The sequence below is a fragment of the Apodemus sylvaticus genome, chromosome 13, assembly GCF_947179515.1.
Source record: "Apodemus sylvaticus chromosome 13, mApoSyl1.1, whole genome shotgun sequence".
NCBI classification, from domain to species: Eukaryota; Metazoa; Chordata; class Mammalia; order Rodentia; family Muridae; genus Apodemus; species Apodemus sylvaticus.
Window position 1 is genome coordinate 81009134 of NC_067484.1, and position 20347 is coordinate 81029480.

At 44.7% G+C, this 20347-nt stretch overlaps 1 protein-coding gene across 2 annotated transcripts in view; it reads right to left on the bottom strand.

Moving 5' to 3' along the window:
• Fhod3 (formin homology 2 domain containing 3) overlaps nt 1–20347 on the bottom strand; it is a 438336-nt gene that overhangs the window by 242295 nt on the left and 175694 nt on the right. For both annotated transcript variants that reach the window (XM_052155219.1, XM_052155218.1), the window contains exon 4: nt 5895–5962. In XM_052155219.1, coding sequence (XP_052011179.1) covers nt 5895–5962 — 68 coding nt within the window. The remainder of the gene's footprint in view (nt 1–5894; nt 5963–20347) is intronic.

Consider the following 20347-nt stretch of genomic DNA (forward strand, 5'->3'; position numbering starts at 1 on the left):
ATTTTTTAAGTGTTCAAATAGGTCCCTGTCTCTGTCTACCTTATATCCAAGACACATTGTTCAAACTATGCAGAAATCTTTGAAGTAAAGTGACCCCCATAGGAGATTCTGCTCCGTTCCAAGTATCTAACTCTTTTTAAATATGCTAATTTAACTTTTTTCAGACAATATATTTTGATTATGCTTCCTCCCTTCCCCCAACTCCTCTCAGATCATCCTTACCTCTGGTTTTTGTTTTGTTTTGAATTTTAAGAAGGGTTTTTTTAGAGAGAGAGCGCACGCACATGAGCAAGCGTCTAACTCTTGCCAAAGAAATTTTACAAGTCTTCACACTGTCATTTGCCAAAGACCAATTATTGCCTTCTGGGTAATCTAATAAAGATGAAGTAAACGAATCCTTGCCTGTCCGGAAGCTGTACAGTACTCTGCTTTTCATTCTTCAAGGTCCTCAGGGCCCACACCCCACAGGACCCAGTGTGCTGGCCACATGAAACTTCCATGTGTAGTTTTTAACTACAGCAGCAGCCAGTGACCATGCAACCTGTCACGAAAAGCACACCCCTGTCCCAGCAGATCACCTAGAGACAGCAGTTCCAAGCACAGGCTTGACTCTCTTGAACACACTCTGACTCTCTGTCAACCTACAGAAGCCTCTTCTCTCATCTCTTCCCTTACATAGCTGGCAGCACAAGGAAGGGAGCTAAGGACAGGAGCAACTATTCACCTGCAGCAGCCCGATACCCTGCAAAACAGCTGCCATGGCCATGCCGGAGGCAGGACAGAGAAAAACTCAGTATACCACTATGCTAGTGCTTCTCAAAGAGAGCTCTCCTGATAGACTGGGCAAGGGACCCTTGGACGTCCATTTGAGAGCCTCATGGGGGACTCTCCTACTGCAAACTGCCTAGCCCTCCTCATACCTGAGGATGAGGAAGCTTCAGTGGACAGAGCTTTGGGGCTGTGATCATCAAAGCTTCCTTCCTTCCAGGTAAAACAGAGGTTCTAAGAGGGAACCCTTCACCCCTTCACCCTCTAGGAAGCTTTGAGAAGACAAGGAAGCAGGACTCTATGCCAAATGGGATTGCTGACCTGAGACCCAGGCTCGGCTGCTCAGTTTCCAAATGGGCAGGATAGAAACACTGTCTCATACAACAACTCTCTCTTTATAGATAGTCTGAGACTCAAGAGGGCAGGAAAGCAAGCAAAACATACTTGCCCAGGGCCACTGAGCTACATTTGGCCATCACTCAATGTGGGCAGTTGCTGTAAAACCAAATTCTGGGGAGCCCTGTGAAACAGACACTTCCATTGCTGCAGACTCCCTAGAATATACAGCACCTTGCCTCTAACATAGGAAAGATACAGCAGGAACATCTGTACTTTGTCATAGCAGACAACAGCGCAGGAATTCACAAGCAGTACCCAGCAATGGGAATACAGAAAGCCAATGGAGTGACAGAGGGCCAGCATAGACCAGCAACCATGGATTATCACTAAGAAAGAAAATAGATGACCTGGCACAATTCTCCTGTCTCGACATGCAATCAGCCCCTTTCTTTATTATATGACATTTTTCAATTATATGGATGGGGGCCTTGAGTTACATGTGGGCAGACATAGTACAGGTCCGTGGAAGTGATGCAGCCAGGCAGGGTCAGCGCCAGTTAGGGGGCAGGGGCGGAGCAAGACAGAACATAATGAAAGGCAGCTGTGTGAACTCAGACTTTGAGATAATCATGGCTGAGGAAGAAAGAGAAAGTGGGACAGTATCGTGAGTCTTTGGAAAATTACTTTACACTGGTAGGTATAAAGGAAATAAAAAATACTTCTCCCTCCCTCTGCCCCCTTTTCTAGCAGCTATGTGAACTGGACATGCAGATGAGCTCATGTCTAGTCAGGAGGGTTTTCTAAGCATGTAACAAATGTTTATTGCTTTAACTAAAACTAGATTCACACATGACTTCATGGTGAAAAAGTGCGAACAAGCTCTCAAGAAACCAGTCAAGCTAATCACTAATATTAATATACCAGAGAACTGAGTGTCTGGCAAAGGCACTTGGAAAAAAAGCACTGGACAGGCGAGACGGTGTTCATGAGAGTAACTCAGACCCTTCGCTAAAATGCACGGGCCCGTGGAGATAAGGCACCAGGGAAGGAGAGACTTGTGGATAATAAATGTGGAGAAAGGCTTCCAAATTGGCAATGTCCTAGATTTTAAATACATATCCTGGAAATATATAGGGATTGACACAGGATTCTTAAGACACTGGCCTCAGACAATTATGAAATTGAAAACATTCTCGCTAGCTGATAAGGGATGGCTACCACATTCCAGAATTTTCTGTAGGAGCTATTCATTGGCTTGTGATTTGTTTTTACATTTACTCTGTGTGTGTGTGTGTGTGTGTGTGTGTGTGTGTGTATCTGTGTGTGTGTGTGAAATTTCACATGTGTTGAAACACATGGCAGTACAGGCAGATGTTGATGACTAGCAACTTGTGGAAGTTGAGTCTTTGGTGTCAAATTCAGGGTTTCAAGCTTGGCAGCAAGTGCCCTTATCCCAGAAGCCATCAGCCCTGGTGTTTTTCTTTTTGTTTTTTTTTGGGGGGGGGGTTGTTTTGTCTTAGATCTTGTTATTATTGTTACTAACTGACTCAATCCCAAATGACCAATGTCTTTATTTTTTAAGCTCCTGAAGTAAGAGTCTCTAAAAGTACCTCCTTGCCTAGAGAACGTGAGAGCTGATGAAGATGCAGACCCAGACATAAAAAGACACCAGCCTAAGCCTTACCCACATGCTGCCTGTCAGGCCCAGCCAACCTCCAGCATAATTGGTCTTGAGTGTGGTTTTGTCCCCACTCCTGGTAGCAAATACCTTCCTTCATGCTTGTCTACATAGTACCACCTTAGTTGTTCAAAAAACCATTTCATAAAACAACAGGAGAAACTCAAGGGACACACACCAAAGAGTAGATTGGTTCAAATACTATATAACAAGTCTGAACAAGTTGGTTTGATTTTCTTTCTAAGTTTTCAATTTGGGAAAAATCTCACCGCATGTAAAACAAATAGTCCTATGAACACAGGTGTAAATGAGCTCACAACAGTCTTGTTTGATCATTCTATCTTCTCCTGCTATGGAACTTGAAGCAATTCTCAGAGCATACATATAGTTTCTAACTATAGAAACCTTGTAAAAGTAGGTATTTACAAGCAACATTTTGTGCTTTAAAAAAATGATCAAACATCTAGACAGTGTCCTTATTTACAACTTTTTCATCACTGTTTATGTAGGATGTTAATTTAATGCAACTTAAGTGTTACTTGGGAAGAGGAACCTCATTCAAGAAATATCCAGATCAGATTGACCTGTGGTCATATCTGTAAGAGATGGTCTTGATCAATGACTGATATATGAAGACAGCGTCATCCTTAGGCAGGTGTGTTTCAGCTATATAAGAAGGGTAGAGAAACATGAGCCAGAGATCAAGCTAGTAATCACCTTGGTTCAGGCAGGCATCCAGGCTTCTGCCTTAAGTTCCTGCTCTGACTTCCTTAATCAGTGAACTATGACCTGGAGCTATAAGCTGAAATAAACCCTTTCCTTACCTAAATTTCCTTACCAGAGTGTTTTATCACAGTCACAGAGCTCAGGCCAAGAAAAGATCCAAGTAAGATCCACATATTCATTTATGAGTCTAAAACTCAGAAACACCTATTAACCAATTAATGGAAGATAATGCCCCTACCCTCACTGATATGTACTGAAGAAACTCAACCATTCTTTTGAGCAGCCCACCATCTGAATTTGGCAAATCATTTCCCTAAAGTGATGTCTAGCATGTGCTTCTGTCTTTAATTATTTGTAGTTGTATTCATGTCTAAATCCAGGGTTGATTTGTTGACTTCACTACATCATGCTTCATGTTTCCATTAGGAGGTACCTAATGTCTAGTGGTACCTTGTTTCTGGCATGTTAGCAACTTTTGTTTTTTTATTAATTCATTGATGGATTCATTAAGGAACAAAAATCCCAGGCTTTCTATTTTTTGTTACCTACAAAGGCTTTCATTTTTAAAAGAGATATCCTTTTACCTTAAAATTCAATATGAAAAAGCAAGATGAATGTGAGATTCTAAAAGTTTGCCCTTTTCAAAATAGTCCACCAGCACCCACTCCCTATCCATCTGATCTATCCTTGTTACTTGTTAGTATCCTTGTGAATGTGTCTATCAGTTCAAACTTACTCCGTGTGTCTAGACCCATAGCAATTATCATGCTGATTGATGTGTATTGTTCCATCTCTGGACAACCACTGGGCAAACCTTCAGCTTGCTTCTGAGAGGGAGAATATCTTAGTGTTATCTGATAGCTCCCTGCTCTCCATGTGAAAAAAGGATAAACACGTCTTATAACGTGACAGAGAAACCATGTCCCCAGCAACAGACTTGGAGTGTAGAAGAAAAGAAGACATGTCTTTAGAAATTTCCAAAAGAAAAGGGGTCCCATCCTGTTCAAACATACTATGGCTAAACAAGTTTAAAGAAGGTAAGAATATGTGGGTGAGTTAGAGGGTTGTTTGTTGATTTGTGTTTGGTTGGTTTACCCAGCATTTTTGCCTAGTCCCTCTTAACAGGAAGAAACTCACTCTGGCTAAAATTATCAACAAAGAAAATCTTTTAAAGACATGGATAACACAAGAATTAGAGGAAAGTAGAATGTATACATGAATATAAAATTATAATGAAAAAAATAATGAACAGTCATCCTCCATGCAAAGGTCACCTTCACAGCCTTCCTCTGCCCATTGCGGTCTCATGGGTATCTGGAGCCTGACCTAGCCCTTCACTAAGGGCTTCTCTCAGTATAGGGATGAAGGAAAGGTTTGATGTGTATGGAGCAATAACATGAAACTAGTGGTGAGGGACTTGCACATGCATGAGGGAACATACCTACAGTAGCAGGATTTATAATAACAAAACTGGGGTGAAGTAAACCATCTACCCAAAGAAGAATGCGCAGAACAGCTTGGGATCACTGCATACAATACAACCTTAGCCAGAGCTACTCACACCCATTCCCATTCACTCTCCATGAGCAAGCTGAAGTAGGACACATACAGCATGAAAACGTGCACGACGTTAATCCCAACGATTGTCACACACTGCGGGCATCTACCACTAGAATGGAAACATGAATATTCACAGCACTAAATGCAACTACTGATAAGAGAAGAGCCATGGGGGTGGAAGAAGGTAGTGAGTGGGGGGTGGGGCAACAGAACACAGGTCTTTAATTACAATCAAATGGGTTTTTCTTTAAAAAAAAACTATAATATAGAATAAAATATTATTTGTTTAAGTTGTCCTTACTTTTTATACCTGAAATATTTGACCTAAAATATTCTCCTCTAGAATTCTATCCTAATTTTCCTGTATGTGTGTGTGATATGTGTATATGCATGTGGATACATGTGGGAGGGTTGCAGGCACGTGTGCGCTTGCATGCAGAAGCCAAAAGTTGACATGAGTGGTTTTCCCAATTGCTCTCAACGTTTTACATTGAGGCAGGGTCTCTCACCTGAATCCAGAGCGCACCAGCTCAGCTAGAGTAGTTATTCACATTGTCCTAGATTCCTACTTCCACCTCTTGAGCACTGGGAATCCTGGCAGCCATCATGCCCACTCAGCATTTACCTGGGTGCGGGAGATCCAAATTGGTTCTACCCTTTGCTCAGCAAGCCCATGGCTCAGTCTGCCATCTCCGCAACCCCCTGCCCTAACTTGTAATGTCCTCAAAACATACTTTCCTATTTGTAATAAGCACAGGTATAAGCTTTTATATATCTAACTCTAGCAAAGTGAAACCAGGACTGTAGTGGTTTTTCTTTTTACCTGAAATATCTGCTTCAGGGAGAAAAGGGCCCTTCTTAGATCTCGGCCACTGGAGTTGTACAGCTTTTCTGAAATGAAGAATACAACAATTAATTTAGTTGACTCAATGAACGATACAAACATGAGAAGTTACGAAGAATGACACCTTTTACTGGCAACAATGCAGCCACTCAAGTCACCTCAGACACTGGCTAGAGCGAGACTCTCTCACCCTATCTTCCTCTTCAATACAAGTGTTTAACAGATGTTTTCTGGCTTGTAGATATTTCCACTTGGTGGGCAAATACACAGAGAAAACCAATACAATCCAAACACAATAAATTTTAAAGAAATAGTCTACGTTAAATTGGAATTTATGTGATAAGTAGAACATAGAATTGTTGAGTACTGCATGTCCATGCACACAGGATAGGCTGACATGGTTCCTGGCCCTGGAACAGAGCCAGCAGTGGGTGTGTCTCCGTGCGTGTTCATCATTCTCTCCCTTCTGTTTCCTTTGGATTTCAACTGCTGGGTTTTTTTTTTTTCACTAGTTTCTAATTCTTTTAAAAATTATTGTCTGTTGTGAAATAGCTAACTGGAACTTTTCATTTTTTGTTGTATTAGAGATTGAGGCCAGGGCCTCTACCATGCTAGATAAGCACACTACTGCTAGGCTATGTCCAGAGCCCATTTTTAAAGTTTCTTAAAGCAGGACCTTCACTAATCAATTTGATGTTTTTATTTTTGAAAATCAGCAATCATTCTCAATTTCTTCTAAGCAACACCGTACTTTCCTAAGCGTTCTGATATGTTTCCTTTTATTCAAACTTCATTTGTAGTGAATATTTCACTAAACTCAAATGTGAAGAGGCTAAAGTGATGGTTTGGTGGTTACAAGCACACACTGCTCTTCCATAGGACCCAAGTTCAGTACCCAGGTCATGTCAGATGACTCACAACCACCTGCCACTCCAGCTCCAGGAGTCTTCTGAGATAAATTGTCACCTGCAGATACACCCACGTATACACATACACACACATTTGAAAATACAAAATTTTTAAAACTCAAGTAGAAAAAACCTAATCCTGTGACTGGCTTATTAGAAATACCACTAATTTGTAAATGTTCAGGAGTTTTCAGATAACTTGTTAAAACATGATTTTTCTGGTATCAGTTCTTTCAGATATATTAAGGTGAATTTTATGACTAGAATATCTTGATGAATGGCCAATGTATTGAAAATGGTATGTATTTGGCATAATTAGGAGTACTGGTCTCTAACTATCCACTGAATCAAGTTAAGTGATAGTGTTGATCAACTCATGAACACTTACATAAAGAAAGATGGATCTCACTCTGTATCCTTGGCTGGCCTGAACTTACTATGTAGACCAAGCTGGCTTTCAGTTCATCCATATCCACCTGCCTCTTGGTCCCACGTGCTGGGGTTACAGCCATGTGATAGCATGCCTGGCTTCTGTAAGTTCCATTTGTTTACTTTATAGATAGATGTGAAAGGATTGCTGAGCTGTTCAGCTAACAGGCTGCATTTCTGCAGGTCTTCTTTTCAGCTCCATGAAGTTTTGTGATAGCTGCTTTCCAGTTCTGTCATTAAGTACGTTCACACTTGAAGATGTGATGCCCTCTTGACTCACTGACATTTTATCATCATATAAGGTCTGTCTTTATCCTTGATAGTATTCCTTATTTCAAATACATTTCTGGTATTGACATAGTCGCTTAAGTTTAACATTTCTGTATCTTTCCTAACCTCCCAGTTTAAGCTCCCTACATAAAGTTTCTAGTGGACATTGGTACATTTTACTCTTTATACAGCCTGAGAGTGCATGCTTTTTCACACTGCTGAGAACCGAATCTGGAGCTTTCTATATATTAGGGCAGCACTACATCACTGAGCTGCATCCCAACCCTCTGCTTTGAACGAGTACCATACTCCTGCTTCATCCTAACCCTAAGGCATCCTAGGCAACTCCACAGTGCACAAGGACATAAACCTTAGGAAGGTTCCAGTGCTGAGTCTCACCTTACAGCTAGAAGATGTAAGAAACATCCTCTAGAAAAGCCAAAGACATCTTTGAAAGGTCTCCAAACTCCTCGCTTCCCTTCTTTTCCTAACTGCCACTGAATTTAAACAAAATCCCTTTAGACAGAACATTTTCTAGTCCAACATCTTTAATTTTGGCCACTGTTTGTTTAAATACTCCCCATTCCCAAGAAAACCACACAATCAAATAGCATCCTTCCAGAAGAATGACTTCCTCGTGCAAGGAAATTCTCACTTAAAAGAAGATTCTAATTTCTTAAAGATTTATTTTTAGTCTGTGTACATAGGTGCTTTTCTGCACCTATGTTTATATATCACATGTCTGCAGTACCCACAGAGACCAGAAGAGGGCATCGGATCCCCTGGAACTGGAGCTACAGACATTTGTTAGCTACCACGTGCATGCCAGGAATCGAACCCAAGTCCTCTGTGAGAGCAACACATGCTCTTAAATGCTGAGTACTCTGCAGCCCACTCACAGAGTCACAAAAAATAATGTAGATTTTTTTTTTATCAAATAGCGAAAAGGCAGCAAAAATCCACACGCTATATGACAGCTAGTTATTTCATGTTTAGTGGCCAGGTGCCCTCACCTCAAGTTCTCCAAAGCTGTTAATGCCATGGTAACAATACAATGGTAGGCTACAATTACCATGTGAACAAGTGTCATATGCTTGCCCCTCTGTCACTCACAGAAGAGCCATGGGGGGAACAATCTCCAGTACAAGTAAAATAGAAGTCATATCTATCAGTTACTTTCCTAGTGGTTATAACAAGTCACCTGGCAGAAGCAACTTCAGGACTGAAGAGTTCATTTAGGTACCTGGTCTGGAGGTGGGGAGGGCAGGGAATCATGGAGAAGTCCAGCAGTTCAAAACTTAGAGAACTCGGGCAGGAGGCATATCATAACCCTCAATGCCCACCACGAGTGCCCCAAGTCCTCTAACCAGACCCCACTCCCCAACTTTCCATAACCTTTCTGTAGAGCATCATCACCTCTGGAGACCAAGCATTCAAACACATAAGCCTGTGAGGTACAATTCAGTCACTGTCATGGGAAAGGCAACAATCTCTATTCAAAACCGAAGCCATGGCCTCTTAAGTGCAGCACTGGAGTCAGAGTCATGATTGAAAGCCTTCTGCCTAGTCTGACTGCTCTCTTGTTCTCAGCCCATATATCAGGAAGCACCTTCCAACTACAGGCCCGGGAATGATGACAAAAGGATTTATGAATAATACATCATTGGTCCTTTGCAGAGGGTATAATGCATGCTGGAGGGCCAGCATCCTGCAGGCATCTTGCTATGTCAGATATCCTACCCAGCAACAGATAAGAACGCTTCTCAACAGAGATGTGACTCCAGAAAACCTACAGATCAAAGCAGAAATATTCCTTCCCATTGCCCAGATCCTGGTTCTCTTGTTCCATGGCTAACTACCTCCAGTTAGTGTCATGTATGGCATGAGGGAAAATAAGTTTTAAAAAACCACATATTCTGTCTGTGTCAAGTCCAAGCTTCCCCATGCAGAAACTGAGACTTCAGGCAGCTGAGCCATCTTAAAGTGGAAAGGTCCACCTAGCTCTCTGTCAGCTCCCAAAGGGTACGGTTGACTACCATTCTTACAGAACTCCCACTGCTTTAAACGCAGCTGTTCAGATAGACCTGGCAAGTCTTCTGACAATGACTGGTAGCCACAATGTTCTCTACTTCTGCAGTCTAGATCTACCCTCTGTAGACTGTGTCTCACGTGTCTGTTTTGGGGCAGCAGGTTCCACATGTACATATAACTTCAGCCCACAATTAGTTTTGCTGTCAATATAGCAAGGAAGACAACCTTGATGTTTTGGAGAAAGTAAGACCAGAACTCTAATGGCTAAAAAATGGTGAGAAAGTGATTAGCATGTACCATGTGGAGACTGGGGCTACCAATGGACATGAAGACAGTCACAGCCATTGAATGAGTTGACAGCCTGTGGAGGAGTCAAGCACACCTCCAGGTCATGATAATGTCACACAAAAAGGTCACAGCAATGCTCAGGAGTCCTAGAGGAAGGACTGGCCAAGTCTGTGATCCTGATGTTAGGATGAGCTGGTGATCCTTAACAAGGTCACCCTGGCCTGGCAACAGGCTGTGTATAAGAGGGAGAAAAAGCAGCAGGCACACAGCCAAGCAGAAATGAAGCCGTGTGGTCAAAGAGAACAACCACTTGACACAGCTGCCACATGGGCAGGTGGCAAACTGTCACCATCCAGGCCAGTGAAGATACACAGGGAGAGTGAGCCTAGGGAAGGCATCGCGGGCTGGGCTGTATGATTTCATCTGTGTGATTCTTAGGGGGTCGTAGAGAGCTCAAGAGGAGTGAGAGCAGGAGGGAATGAAAGATCAAGTTCATTGGCCTACAGGACTGACCAGCACAGAAGAACTGAAGAGGCAGGTGGACAAAAGCCAGAAACCAATAAAAAAGACCCCAGGAATTGGAGAATTGGGAGAATATGGGCCCTGGCCATGAAACAGACTTTGTTTGAGGTAGTAAAAGGCTTCCGAAGCTAACCTAGGGTCAGAAGCAACCTTGCTTCCTGGAGTTCATGACCCAAAATGGAGTTCACTTTATTTGTCCCCATTGGAGGTCCACGGATCAGTTTCATAGGACTATGCATGTTCTGGGTAGCCAGAGCAGAGGGTGCCAACAATAGTTAGTGCCCCAGGCCCTCCTAGATTCTTCCCTATAGCCCTAGATAGATAATTCTGACTCCTCTGTCTTTCTTTCCTTCAGTCACTGGCCACTTAACTTTATGACAAGAGTCATGACAAAGGAAGGAAGGAGCCATCAGGGTACTACAGAGAAGGCTCAGTGAACAGAGTGATCACCATACAACCTAAGGATCTGAGTTCAAATCTCCGTAACTCATGTGAAGCCAAGCTTGCTAGTACACATCTACAATCCTACTCCTATGGTGAGACAGGAGGCAGATACAGGAGAATCCCTGGAAGCCCACAGACCAGCTAGCTTGGGGGCTGTGGTAAAGCCTGAGATAACAGAGACCATTTCAAACAAGGTAGAAGGTGAGGACCAACAGCCAAGGTTGTTCTCCAACCTCCACATTGTATACACATGTCTGTGCACACACACATACACATCCCCAAGTAACCAGGGCATGCATGACTAAATTCTCAGGAAGATAACCTGAGCTCAGTATTGCACATCTCAGGGCTCTGAGAGATGCCAGAGGCAAAAACAGTCCTTAACATAGGAGGCTAACAGTATGTAAGAAGTTGCTGGTAGAGGGACTACTGATAGTGTCAAGTTCTGCAGTGATGCATACAGCTGATGGTCTGGTATTGCTAGTTACTGGGCCCCATCCAAGTGGTCACCCTTCTGGTGGTTACCTTGGAAACCAAATTCCCATCCTCATCTTCACAAAGCAGCAGCCCAGGAAAAGTTCTTCATACTGCTATGCTCAATCAGTGTAAGAGAACCGTCCTTCAGAATTTAAGCGAGTGAGCTGGCCTTGGGACCCCAGTGAAATACACTTTCAAATGCTCTCCTCTCTGTCTTCTGGAACCACCCATGCTCAGAGACAAGGGCAGAATCAGCTAGAGGAGGACCAAAGAATGGTAGAGAGAAGAGGGTCGTCAGAGACCCTTAGACCTTCTGTCTCTCTTTGCAATCCAAAGAGAGCCCCACATATGTGTCCACAGTGGTCAGATGCGGACATTGTCCCCCAGCAGGCTGCTGGCCAATGGCACTATTTTATGTCATCTTGAGTGGCAGCCCAGTGATGAGATTAAGAGTTGGGTGGTCTTGGCTTTAGACTCCCTCTGTCTCTAGCTCTCTTCCTCAGTTCTACACCTTGCTAGCTATCCTACCCCCTCCTCCTTCTCACACTTCAGTCCTCTCCTCTCCATCAGTCACCATCTGGAGACCTTTAAATATTTACTTCATCATCAGCTTTCATACTGCCTTTATCAAGTTATAAAAGTTGAAATATTTCAATATTTCAATACGTGCATGCATGCAGGTGTGTGTGTGTGTGTGTGTGTGTGTGTGTGTGTGTGTGTGTGTGAATGATGTTGGGTCTCTTCTTCTCAAGTCTGTCTTGAGAATTAAATGATGTAAGATGACCCAGCCCACTGTGGGCAGCACCATTCCTCAAGCAGGTGGCTCTGGGCTATATAAAAAGGCTGGCTAAGCCTGCGCTCCTGAGCAAGCCAGAGAGTGAGTCCCTCTGTAGCCCTAGTTCTCTGCTTTGAGTTCCTGACCTGACTTCTTCCCTGTGTGATGAATTGTGACCTGGAAGTATAAGATTCAATACATTGTTTCTTTCTCAAGATGCTTTTTGTCATTTTTTTTTAAAAAAATCATAGCATCAGGATAAAATAGGAACGTGGCACCTCCAGAAATAGACCCAAGGCTCTGTGTACAGCACATGGTCAGCCTTTCTCAGGTACGGTGCTCAAGGTTTGGGGAGTAAACTCTTTACCATCTGTCTGGCTCCCTGTATGACAAGAGGATTGGCTCAGCTCAGAGCTTTCTGGGCCTTGTGGGCCCTCAGCAAGGCACCATCCCTCCCCGGGAGACAGAGCCTTTGTTTCTTGGGGTCAATAGCTCTTGACATGGAAGGGCTCTCCTTCCCTGCTCTGGACAGTTTAGGAGAAAGAAGTGTCTGTTGTGTCTTGAAGAGAAGATAAGGATCATTAGCGGGGTCAAGAGGGAACAATCTGACATCAATCATGTCACCTAGCAGAGATGGTGAGACTCGGGGGTGCACCTACCCCATGCCGGGAGGCGGGCAGGGCTCCCCCCTTTTAGCGCCATTCAAGAGGGGAGCAAGCATTCATCCAGAGCAAGTATTGTTTCACGCAAACAAAATGGAGCCAGAGAAAAGATCCAGTTTTAAAAGCTCAGCTCTAAGGACTATTTATTCACTAGCCAATGGGGGCGGGGGGGAGAACTAAAGAACCATAGGAAAAGAATATACTTTTTTGTTTCTACAATGATATACAGCAAAGCTAAATGGTGCTTTGTCCTGCAACAAAGTCACACCTGACCGCAGATTGAGATATCGAAGATAATGAGCTGTCTATGTGTGGAGCCCAAGTTTGGGTTACTCCCTTCTGGGCTGAGGGTTCGGCATAGCCACAGTGAGCAGAGACAACACTGTGGCCCAAGCTCTCCCCCACCCTAACAGCTGCATGAGCCCAGCACACTTGCAAAGTTCACAGGGGCACAACATGGGTACAGTTTCAAAATCTAACTGGCTTCAGTCCACTAACAAAAACTTCTACCCAAAATGTGTCTTACCTTTGTATCCTACCTTTGTGCAGGTACAAAGATGGAGCTGAGACTGTGGAAATGGTCAACCAATGACTGCCCAACTTGAGACCCATCCCATAGGCAAGAACCAGTCCTTAATGCTATTAATGATACGCTGCTATGCTTACAGAGAGGAGCCTAGCAGAACTGTCTTCTGAGAAGCATCATCCAGCAGCTGATGGAAAAAAATGCAGAGGCCCACAGCCAAACATTAGGGAACTTAGGGAGACTTGTGGAAGAGTTGGGGGGAGAATTGATGGCGTTGGAGTGGTTAAGAACACCACAAGAAGACCTATAGAGATAATTAACTTGGGTGCATGGGGCCTCACAGAGACTAAATCACCAGCCAAAGACCATGCATGAACTAGATCTAGACCCCCTACATATTTGTAGCAGATGGTCATCCTTATCTTTTTGTGGGACCCTTATAATTGGAGGGGAGACTCTCTCTGACTGCTGCCTGCCTTTGAATCCCTTCCCCATAGCTGGGCTGCCTTGTCTAGCCTCAGTGGAAGAGGATGTTCTTAGTCCTGATGCTACTTGATGCACCAGGGTGGTTTGGTACCCATGGTGGGGCTTCCCCTTCTCTGAGGAGCAGGGAGGGTATAGTGGGAAAAGGGGGTGTGAGCGTGGGACTGGGAAGAGAAGAGGGAGGGGGCTGTGCTCGGGATATAAAGTGAGCGAATGAATTAATGATTGAATGGGGAAAATCTGGTTGACTTCAATTACAGAAAAGACAAAAGAGAGCCTAGAGTTAGATTGAGTGTATCCTACCCTGTCCAAACTCCCTGATGACACATAACCACTAAGAACCAGAAGTATAGAGTGTGCTATAAAAAGATGACAGGATGCAGCACTGAGCCACGGGCCAGGGGTTCCTTGCAGGAGAAGAAGCTTTGCATTTTTGTCTAAGGGCGCCAGAGTGACTCTAGGATCACCTAGAGTCTAAAACATCTATGATGTCTTAGTTTCAAAAGAAGCAGAAGGACCGCAGAATGACAACATGTACGCAGGAGAGCAGCAGCAGTGCTCCCGGAGATACACCAGCTGTGCTCTCAAGAGCATGGCCTTTCTATGATCACAGCCTGACCTCATTGCTGCTTTTAGAAAAATCTCTTGAGTCTCCAGTTTTACATCTCCAAACAGTTGTACTGGCACACTATACTTTTAGAATGCCTGATAGTAAATGTCAGGCTCTATTGGCATATCAAGGCTACAGAGCACATGGGCCCCTTGCTCTGCTCATGGGATGTGACATGGGGGAAATGCATTGGAAAGCACTTCGATAGTTTCTGACAAGCAGAAATAGACACCAACCCTTGGGCCAGGCAGTTCCATTCTTTGGCTGTTCCAAGGGAAAAATGAAAACGTACACACATAAAACTATTTCACGCAGATTCACAGTTGCATTACTCACAATAGCTGAAGTCTCCTGGAAGTCGTCCAGCATCTGTCAGTTGGTGAGCAGGTAAACAAGCTGTGGGACATTCGTACAAGCAGAGCTAATTGGCAATACAAACACTCAGACACATGCCACAACATGGAAGGGTTTCAAGTCACACTCAGTGAAGGAAGCCAGCCGGCAGGAGTATGGATTGTACAACTGCGTTTATACAAAGTTTTGGAAAAGACAAATATGATCTTTAAGGACAGAAAGCAGATCAGAGCTTGTTTGGGCTCAGGAGGGGAGAGGTTGCAAAGAAGACGCGTGAAAGAACTTGATGGGAAATGGTTTTTGTCTTGCTTGTCAAGGTGCATGCAGTTGTCAAAAGCCATCCAACTGTGCGTTTAAAACGTGTCAGTCTTCTTGCATGTAAATTATTCTTCGTAAAGTTAATGAGGGAAGAGAAGGTTGATCCTAGAGTCTATAATTCAGCTCAAGTCCTAATTCTTCAGAGACTCAAATACTTTAAGTAACCACTTCTAAACCACACCAGACATAAGGGGTTGTGAGAGTCTACAAAGTGGTCGCTACAAACTTCCAGACATAAAGCTGCATGTGCATCACTACTGTGTAAACATTGAGAAATGTGCAGGAGACATGGCCTAGATGGAGAGGCAGGACTGCACATTCAGACCTCAAGCTGCATGTCATGGAAGAAGAGTCATACGGAGCACCTTCCAGGGGGAGCACCTTCCAGGGGGAGCACCTTCCAGGGGGAGCACCTTCCAGGGGGAGCACCTTCCAGGGGGAGCACCTTCCAGGGGGAGCTCTGTCAACAGCTGAAAACTGTCACTGAGAAAATGAAGAAAGGGTGGTGGTGCCATTTTTTGCTCACTGCCAAGTGCTAGGCATGCAAAGATGAACCCACCGTAGTCCTTGTGAAGAGATGAATCTAACAAGATAGCCCAAAAAGATACACAGTGGATTCCAGAAAATGCTGACACACCCTCAGCAGGGACTTCTGGTGGCCCTTCTAGGAGCAGGAGAGACTCAGACAGATGTGTGGAAGTGAATCTGTTTCTAGAGTCAGTGGAGACAGGAGTGGCTCTCCTACTGCTCACTAAAGAGAGTCAGCCTGGGGTGGCAGGGCAGCAGTGACTCCTCTGGGTCCGCCACAGATGTCCCCTGGAAGTCATCAGTCATGTGCATCGCAGGCCAGCGGAGTTACACTTTCTGATACTCACTCAACCACCATGAAGTCTATTATGTGCCCTGCTCTGTGTGAGGGTCCAGGTTCACTGAGTGTGGCTGGTGCCCTTTCCCAGAGATGTCAATTTGTCAGCAGGTCAAAGAATTCCCATGGCCCTCTTCCCAGCTCCTCAGCTGGCTTCGAAGACCCAGCTGACCAGGACTTCCTTCCCCCACCAGGGTGTGTGCCTCAGGAGTACAGGCTCCAAGCTGGCATCTGATTCATCCAAGTGGGAACCATGGGGATCCCCAGGGGGAGGGGCAGCAGCAAGGAGGATTGTCAAGGAACAGGAGAGAGCCAATGTTGACTGTTAAAAGGCTGTCAAGGCTGCTGAGAAATCATAACTGAATTAAAGTATCCGTTTTGCAAACATGTGAAAGGCAGGTGTGATGGTGTGTTCTTCTAACCCCAGCATTGGGGTAGGAGGAGACTGGCGGATGGGGAGGGGGGATGCTTTCTGGTCAGCTAGCCTAGTCTACTTAGCGAACTTTATCCCAAAGACTCTGTCCGTCCACCTCTCTCTCTCTCTCTCTCTCTCTCTCTCTCTCTCTCTCTCTCTCTCTCTCTCTCACTCACACACACACACAATCTGGCCCTTTGGGAAGCATTCATCTTGCTTTCAGGTTCTCTGCCCCTCAGCTCCTTCTCAGTGGCTTCACCATCAACTTGCAAGGTTGTGAGAAGAAAGTGACCATCTGAAAGACAGTGTGTAACCACAGCCCCTAATAGAATTAGATCGGCCCAAGGATCCATGTTCAATGCCACAATACAGCCCCCAAATCACTATGAATGGGGCCAGCTGATCTCTGGTTGAATTATTCCAGGCAAGGAAGTGGGTGGGTGAGAAAAGGAAACTTTAAACACATTTGCAAGAGATGAAATTCTTGTCACTGTCCAGATCGCCCATGGCCAGCAATTTCCATTACTTCCAAGAACAGAAAAATCATGGAAGTAGAAACAAAATGCAGGCATGGGCTACCTAGGTGTGGGACTCTGCTCCCTGTAAACTATCATCTCAGATGCAAAACTGGGAGGATGAACAGGGCACACAGTTTCAGTCCAGGAAAGAGAGCTGCAGAGAAGGGACCCTTTGTTGCTCCTGGGGGAGGGGGGCTTACTTTCAATTTTCCCCTCCTTCTGTGGACCAGAGCCATGAGCATGGAAAATTCCCTTGGCAATCTTTGTGGTTGAAGACAGGGTCCAGATGTCACCACACCCCCTAGGGTGCTGTTGCCCTTTCCTGTGTCTCCACATGGTCCCAGGAAGAGACATGAATACCTGTCATTATAGCACACTTAAGAAGCTGCCTCAAACACCAACTGCCGATAAAGGTACCATTAGGCCAAATTCAGGCACCCAAACTGTTGCTTCGCTTTGCAAGAAAGCTGAGATCTGTTTTGCTTCTCTTAGTCCGAAAATTACAACAAACTTCAGTCTCATGGTCTCATCAAGGCCTAAGATGACTAGGTATTTGGCCTCCTTGCACTAGTTGATAGATGTTTCTAGAGGATATTTAAGCACAGTCAGCCGTAAATCACCTTCCATGTGCATGAATTAAAATAGAACTCTAAGGGTGATTCTTCTCTTGGCCAGTCTATCACGTGGCAAGAGAGGGTCATAGGAGGGACACGCATATCCCACTTCAGAATCCCAAATACACTGTAACAGTTTAGTTCCCGTGTTTTAGGACACATGTTACAGGAACTAGATGCATGGACAACCAAAAGCTAAAGGAAACCAGGAACCAAAGCTGGAGCTGGGGCATTGAGAGGCAAGATGGACAGTTCCTGGCAAGAGCCCCTGTGGCGGTGGGCAGGCCACAACCAGGAGGGGACAGGGCACTTGCCTTGTGCTCCCTTAGTTTTCCCACACTTGAATGTGTACGGGAAACCCTCAGGGGGTCTGTCAAGTGTAGATTTGGGTTTAGTAGACTTCAGAGGGGTTTGCACTTCTGTTGGGCGTACAGGTGGTCACTGCAGGGCTAGTGCATGGTCTACAGATAAGAGTCAGAGAACCCCTGGCCTTAGGGTGCTGATGAAAATAAGTGGAAGAGATCTGCTAGGCAGTGAGAGGTAGAAGTCTATACCAAGGGTGGCTCTCACACATGCCTTGAGTCTTGCCTTCTTTGTCTGCTCCAAGAAGCTCATTTCCCGTCATCAGAGACAAGTAAATCTTCAAAGATAACACACATGGAATGTAAGCTGGTCAGCCAGAAAGACTGTAAAAGTACCACCATGCTTGAGCCAAAACTCATCTCCATGAGTTTCGACTAAGAGTCAGGAAATGTACTACCCTGTTGGGGATATATTTTAGCACCTTTTCAGGTGGGAGTAAGACCCAATGGGAGTGGCCTCTTATGACATGTAGTGCACTTAAAACACAAATCAACCTACAGAAAACACAAGTGATGGCTGTCTAGAAAGAACAGTCAGCAGATGTCTTCCCATTCCTGACAGCCTCCTCAGAGTAGACAGGAGCACCTGGATGGCTTTGATGGTACCTGAGAGTTTTATGGTTCACCCTATCTTCCAAACTATACCTAACTCTTCATGAGCCAGAACAGTTTGCTGACATCCTGAATTCAGGACACGTTGTCTGCCGTGGGTCATTTTCAGATTATACTAGAATCTTTGGAGTGACTTGCCTCTCAACACAGGGGCTCCAATATGAATCTTCCCATGCTACCCCACTAAGACCTAGCTCTGCCAATCTGAAGGAAGGTAGAGGACCTGTATTTCATGGGAAGAGAGATTCCATCTCTCTTCCTGTGTCTGGGCCCACCCATCTGTTTCTAGGACGTGAGTGGCTCAGAAAAGACTTCATGGTGGCCTCGGGCTACCATTTTTACCTCAGATGACTCATGCATTGGCAATTGGACAGGCATTCTACAGTGTTCTATGAATCTGAAATGCTGATTTTGGAACAGAATCAACTCCATCCAAGCCAACAGACATAAATGCTCTACGATGAAAAAGATAAAAGAGAAAGCCTTGCTCCCTGAGAGTTTACAAACAAGTGTGAACAGCACACAGCATGCCATAGTCCTAGGGTTTAGTGACCACAGAAGGACAACAGGGTCTGAACCAGATGTCAGGGCAGAGTTCACGGCCAGCTTCTCATTCTCTCCTCTATCCCTGGTCTCATCTGTCAAGGATCCCCACACCCAGCCCCTGTTGCCAACACACCCTGCTGCACCACACCTCTGCTCTACCATCTCCCCATTGCAATGTTCTCCTCCCAGGTCGCTCAGCTTCTTCTCTTGTCCCTACAAGGCTCGAGGTCTTCAGGTCCTTACCAAATACCTCCCCCTCTAACAGCCCTGTTTCAAATCTCAGATGCTCACTCCTTAGAAGCACTTGCTTACTCGGACCATTTTGATGGTCACCACTCTTCTACCATTTATCTCATTTCTTACTGCACACACACACACAAACACACACACACACACACACACACACACACACACACAGAGTGGGGCTTTTATCTACTCAGTGCACAGCTCTGACTCCAGGGCCATAACCAGTGGCTGGCATTTAATAGGCATGAATTAATTGCTGAAGTGGATGAAGAGTCGCCCCACCCCCTTCCCTTCCCTTATCAATGGGGTCTTCAGTCTGCCTCCATTCCCTTCTTTTTATTTCTGGAGACTGGAAGTAATTTCCAGGATCTTTAAGGCAGACCAAGTGTCTGACAACTCTACCTGATTAATTACATAAGACTTCAATGAAGATTCTGACATAGAAAATATCCTCTTGCACCAGTTAGGAATTCAGGGAAGGCTAATGGGTTCATTCTCACCCTCAACTAAATTAACTCACCTTAGTTAATTTATTCAACTTAGTTAACGTAGTTAATTCCATAGTGGAGGTAATGTAGGACTTGTTCCAGTAGACAGGTGACAAATACCCTTTAAGATGTCAGTCATCACATAAAATACCTTTGTCTTTGTCACTTTGTATAAAAAGTGTGTTTAACCTATTTCCAACATGAACGTTCACATTTAATTAACTGGAGAAGTGAGCATCAAACTTTCATCACGTATATCCTACATTTATCTTGCCTTAAGGCGCTCTTGCAAATGAGCCAGGGCTAGAAATGGTAGCCTGGCATCTGTCCGTGGTACCAATGGGACCCTATCCCAGTCCCCTTCCTATCCTCATATTCAGATCCTTGTGAAAGCCCTGTGTTAAATCTTAGTCTGGTTGAGAGGACGCATTAAAGAAAGAGTGGGGAAAGGAAAGGAGATGCTGTATTGTTAGGGAGAAAGAAAACAGGGAAAGACAAGCAGAGCCCTGCCTCTTCACACCCTTCGCTTCCACCACTTCCCACCCCCCCCACACTCCATCTAGAAGGATCTATGCTGAGCTCCTCCCTTCCTTAGCATTGTCTTCCCCCTATCCTGCTGTTCCAGGGAGTTCTGGTTCTCCTGAAGAGCTGGACCCCAAGGAAGCCTTC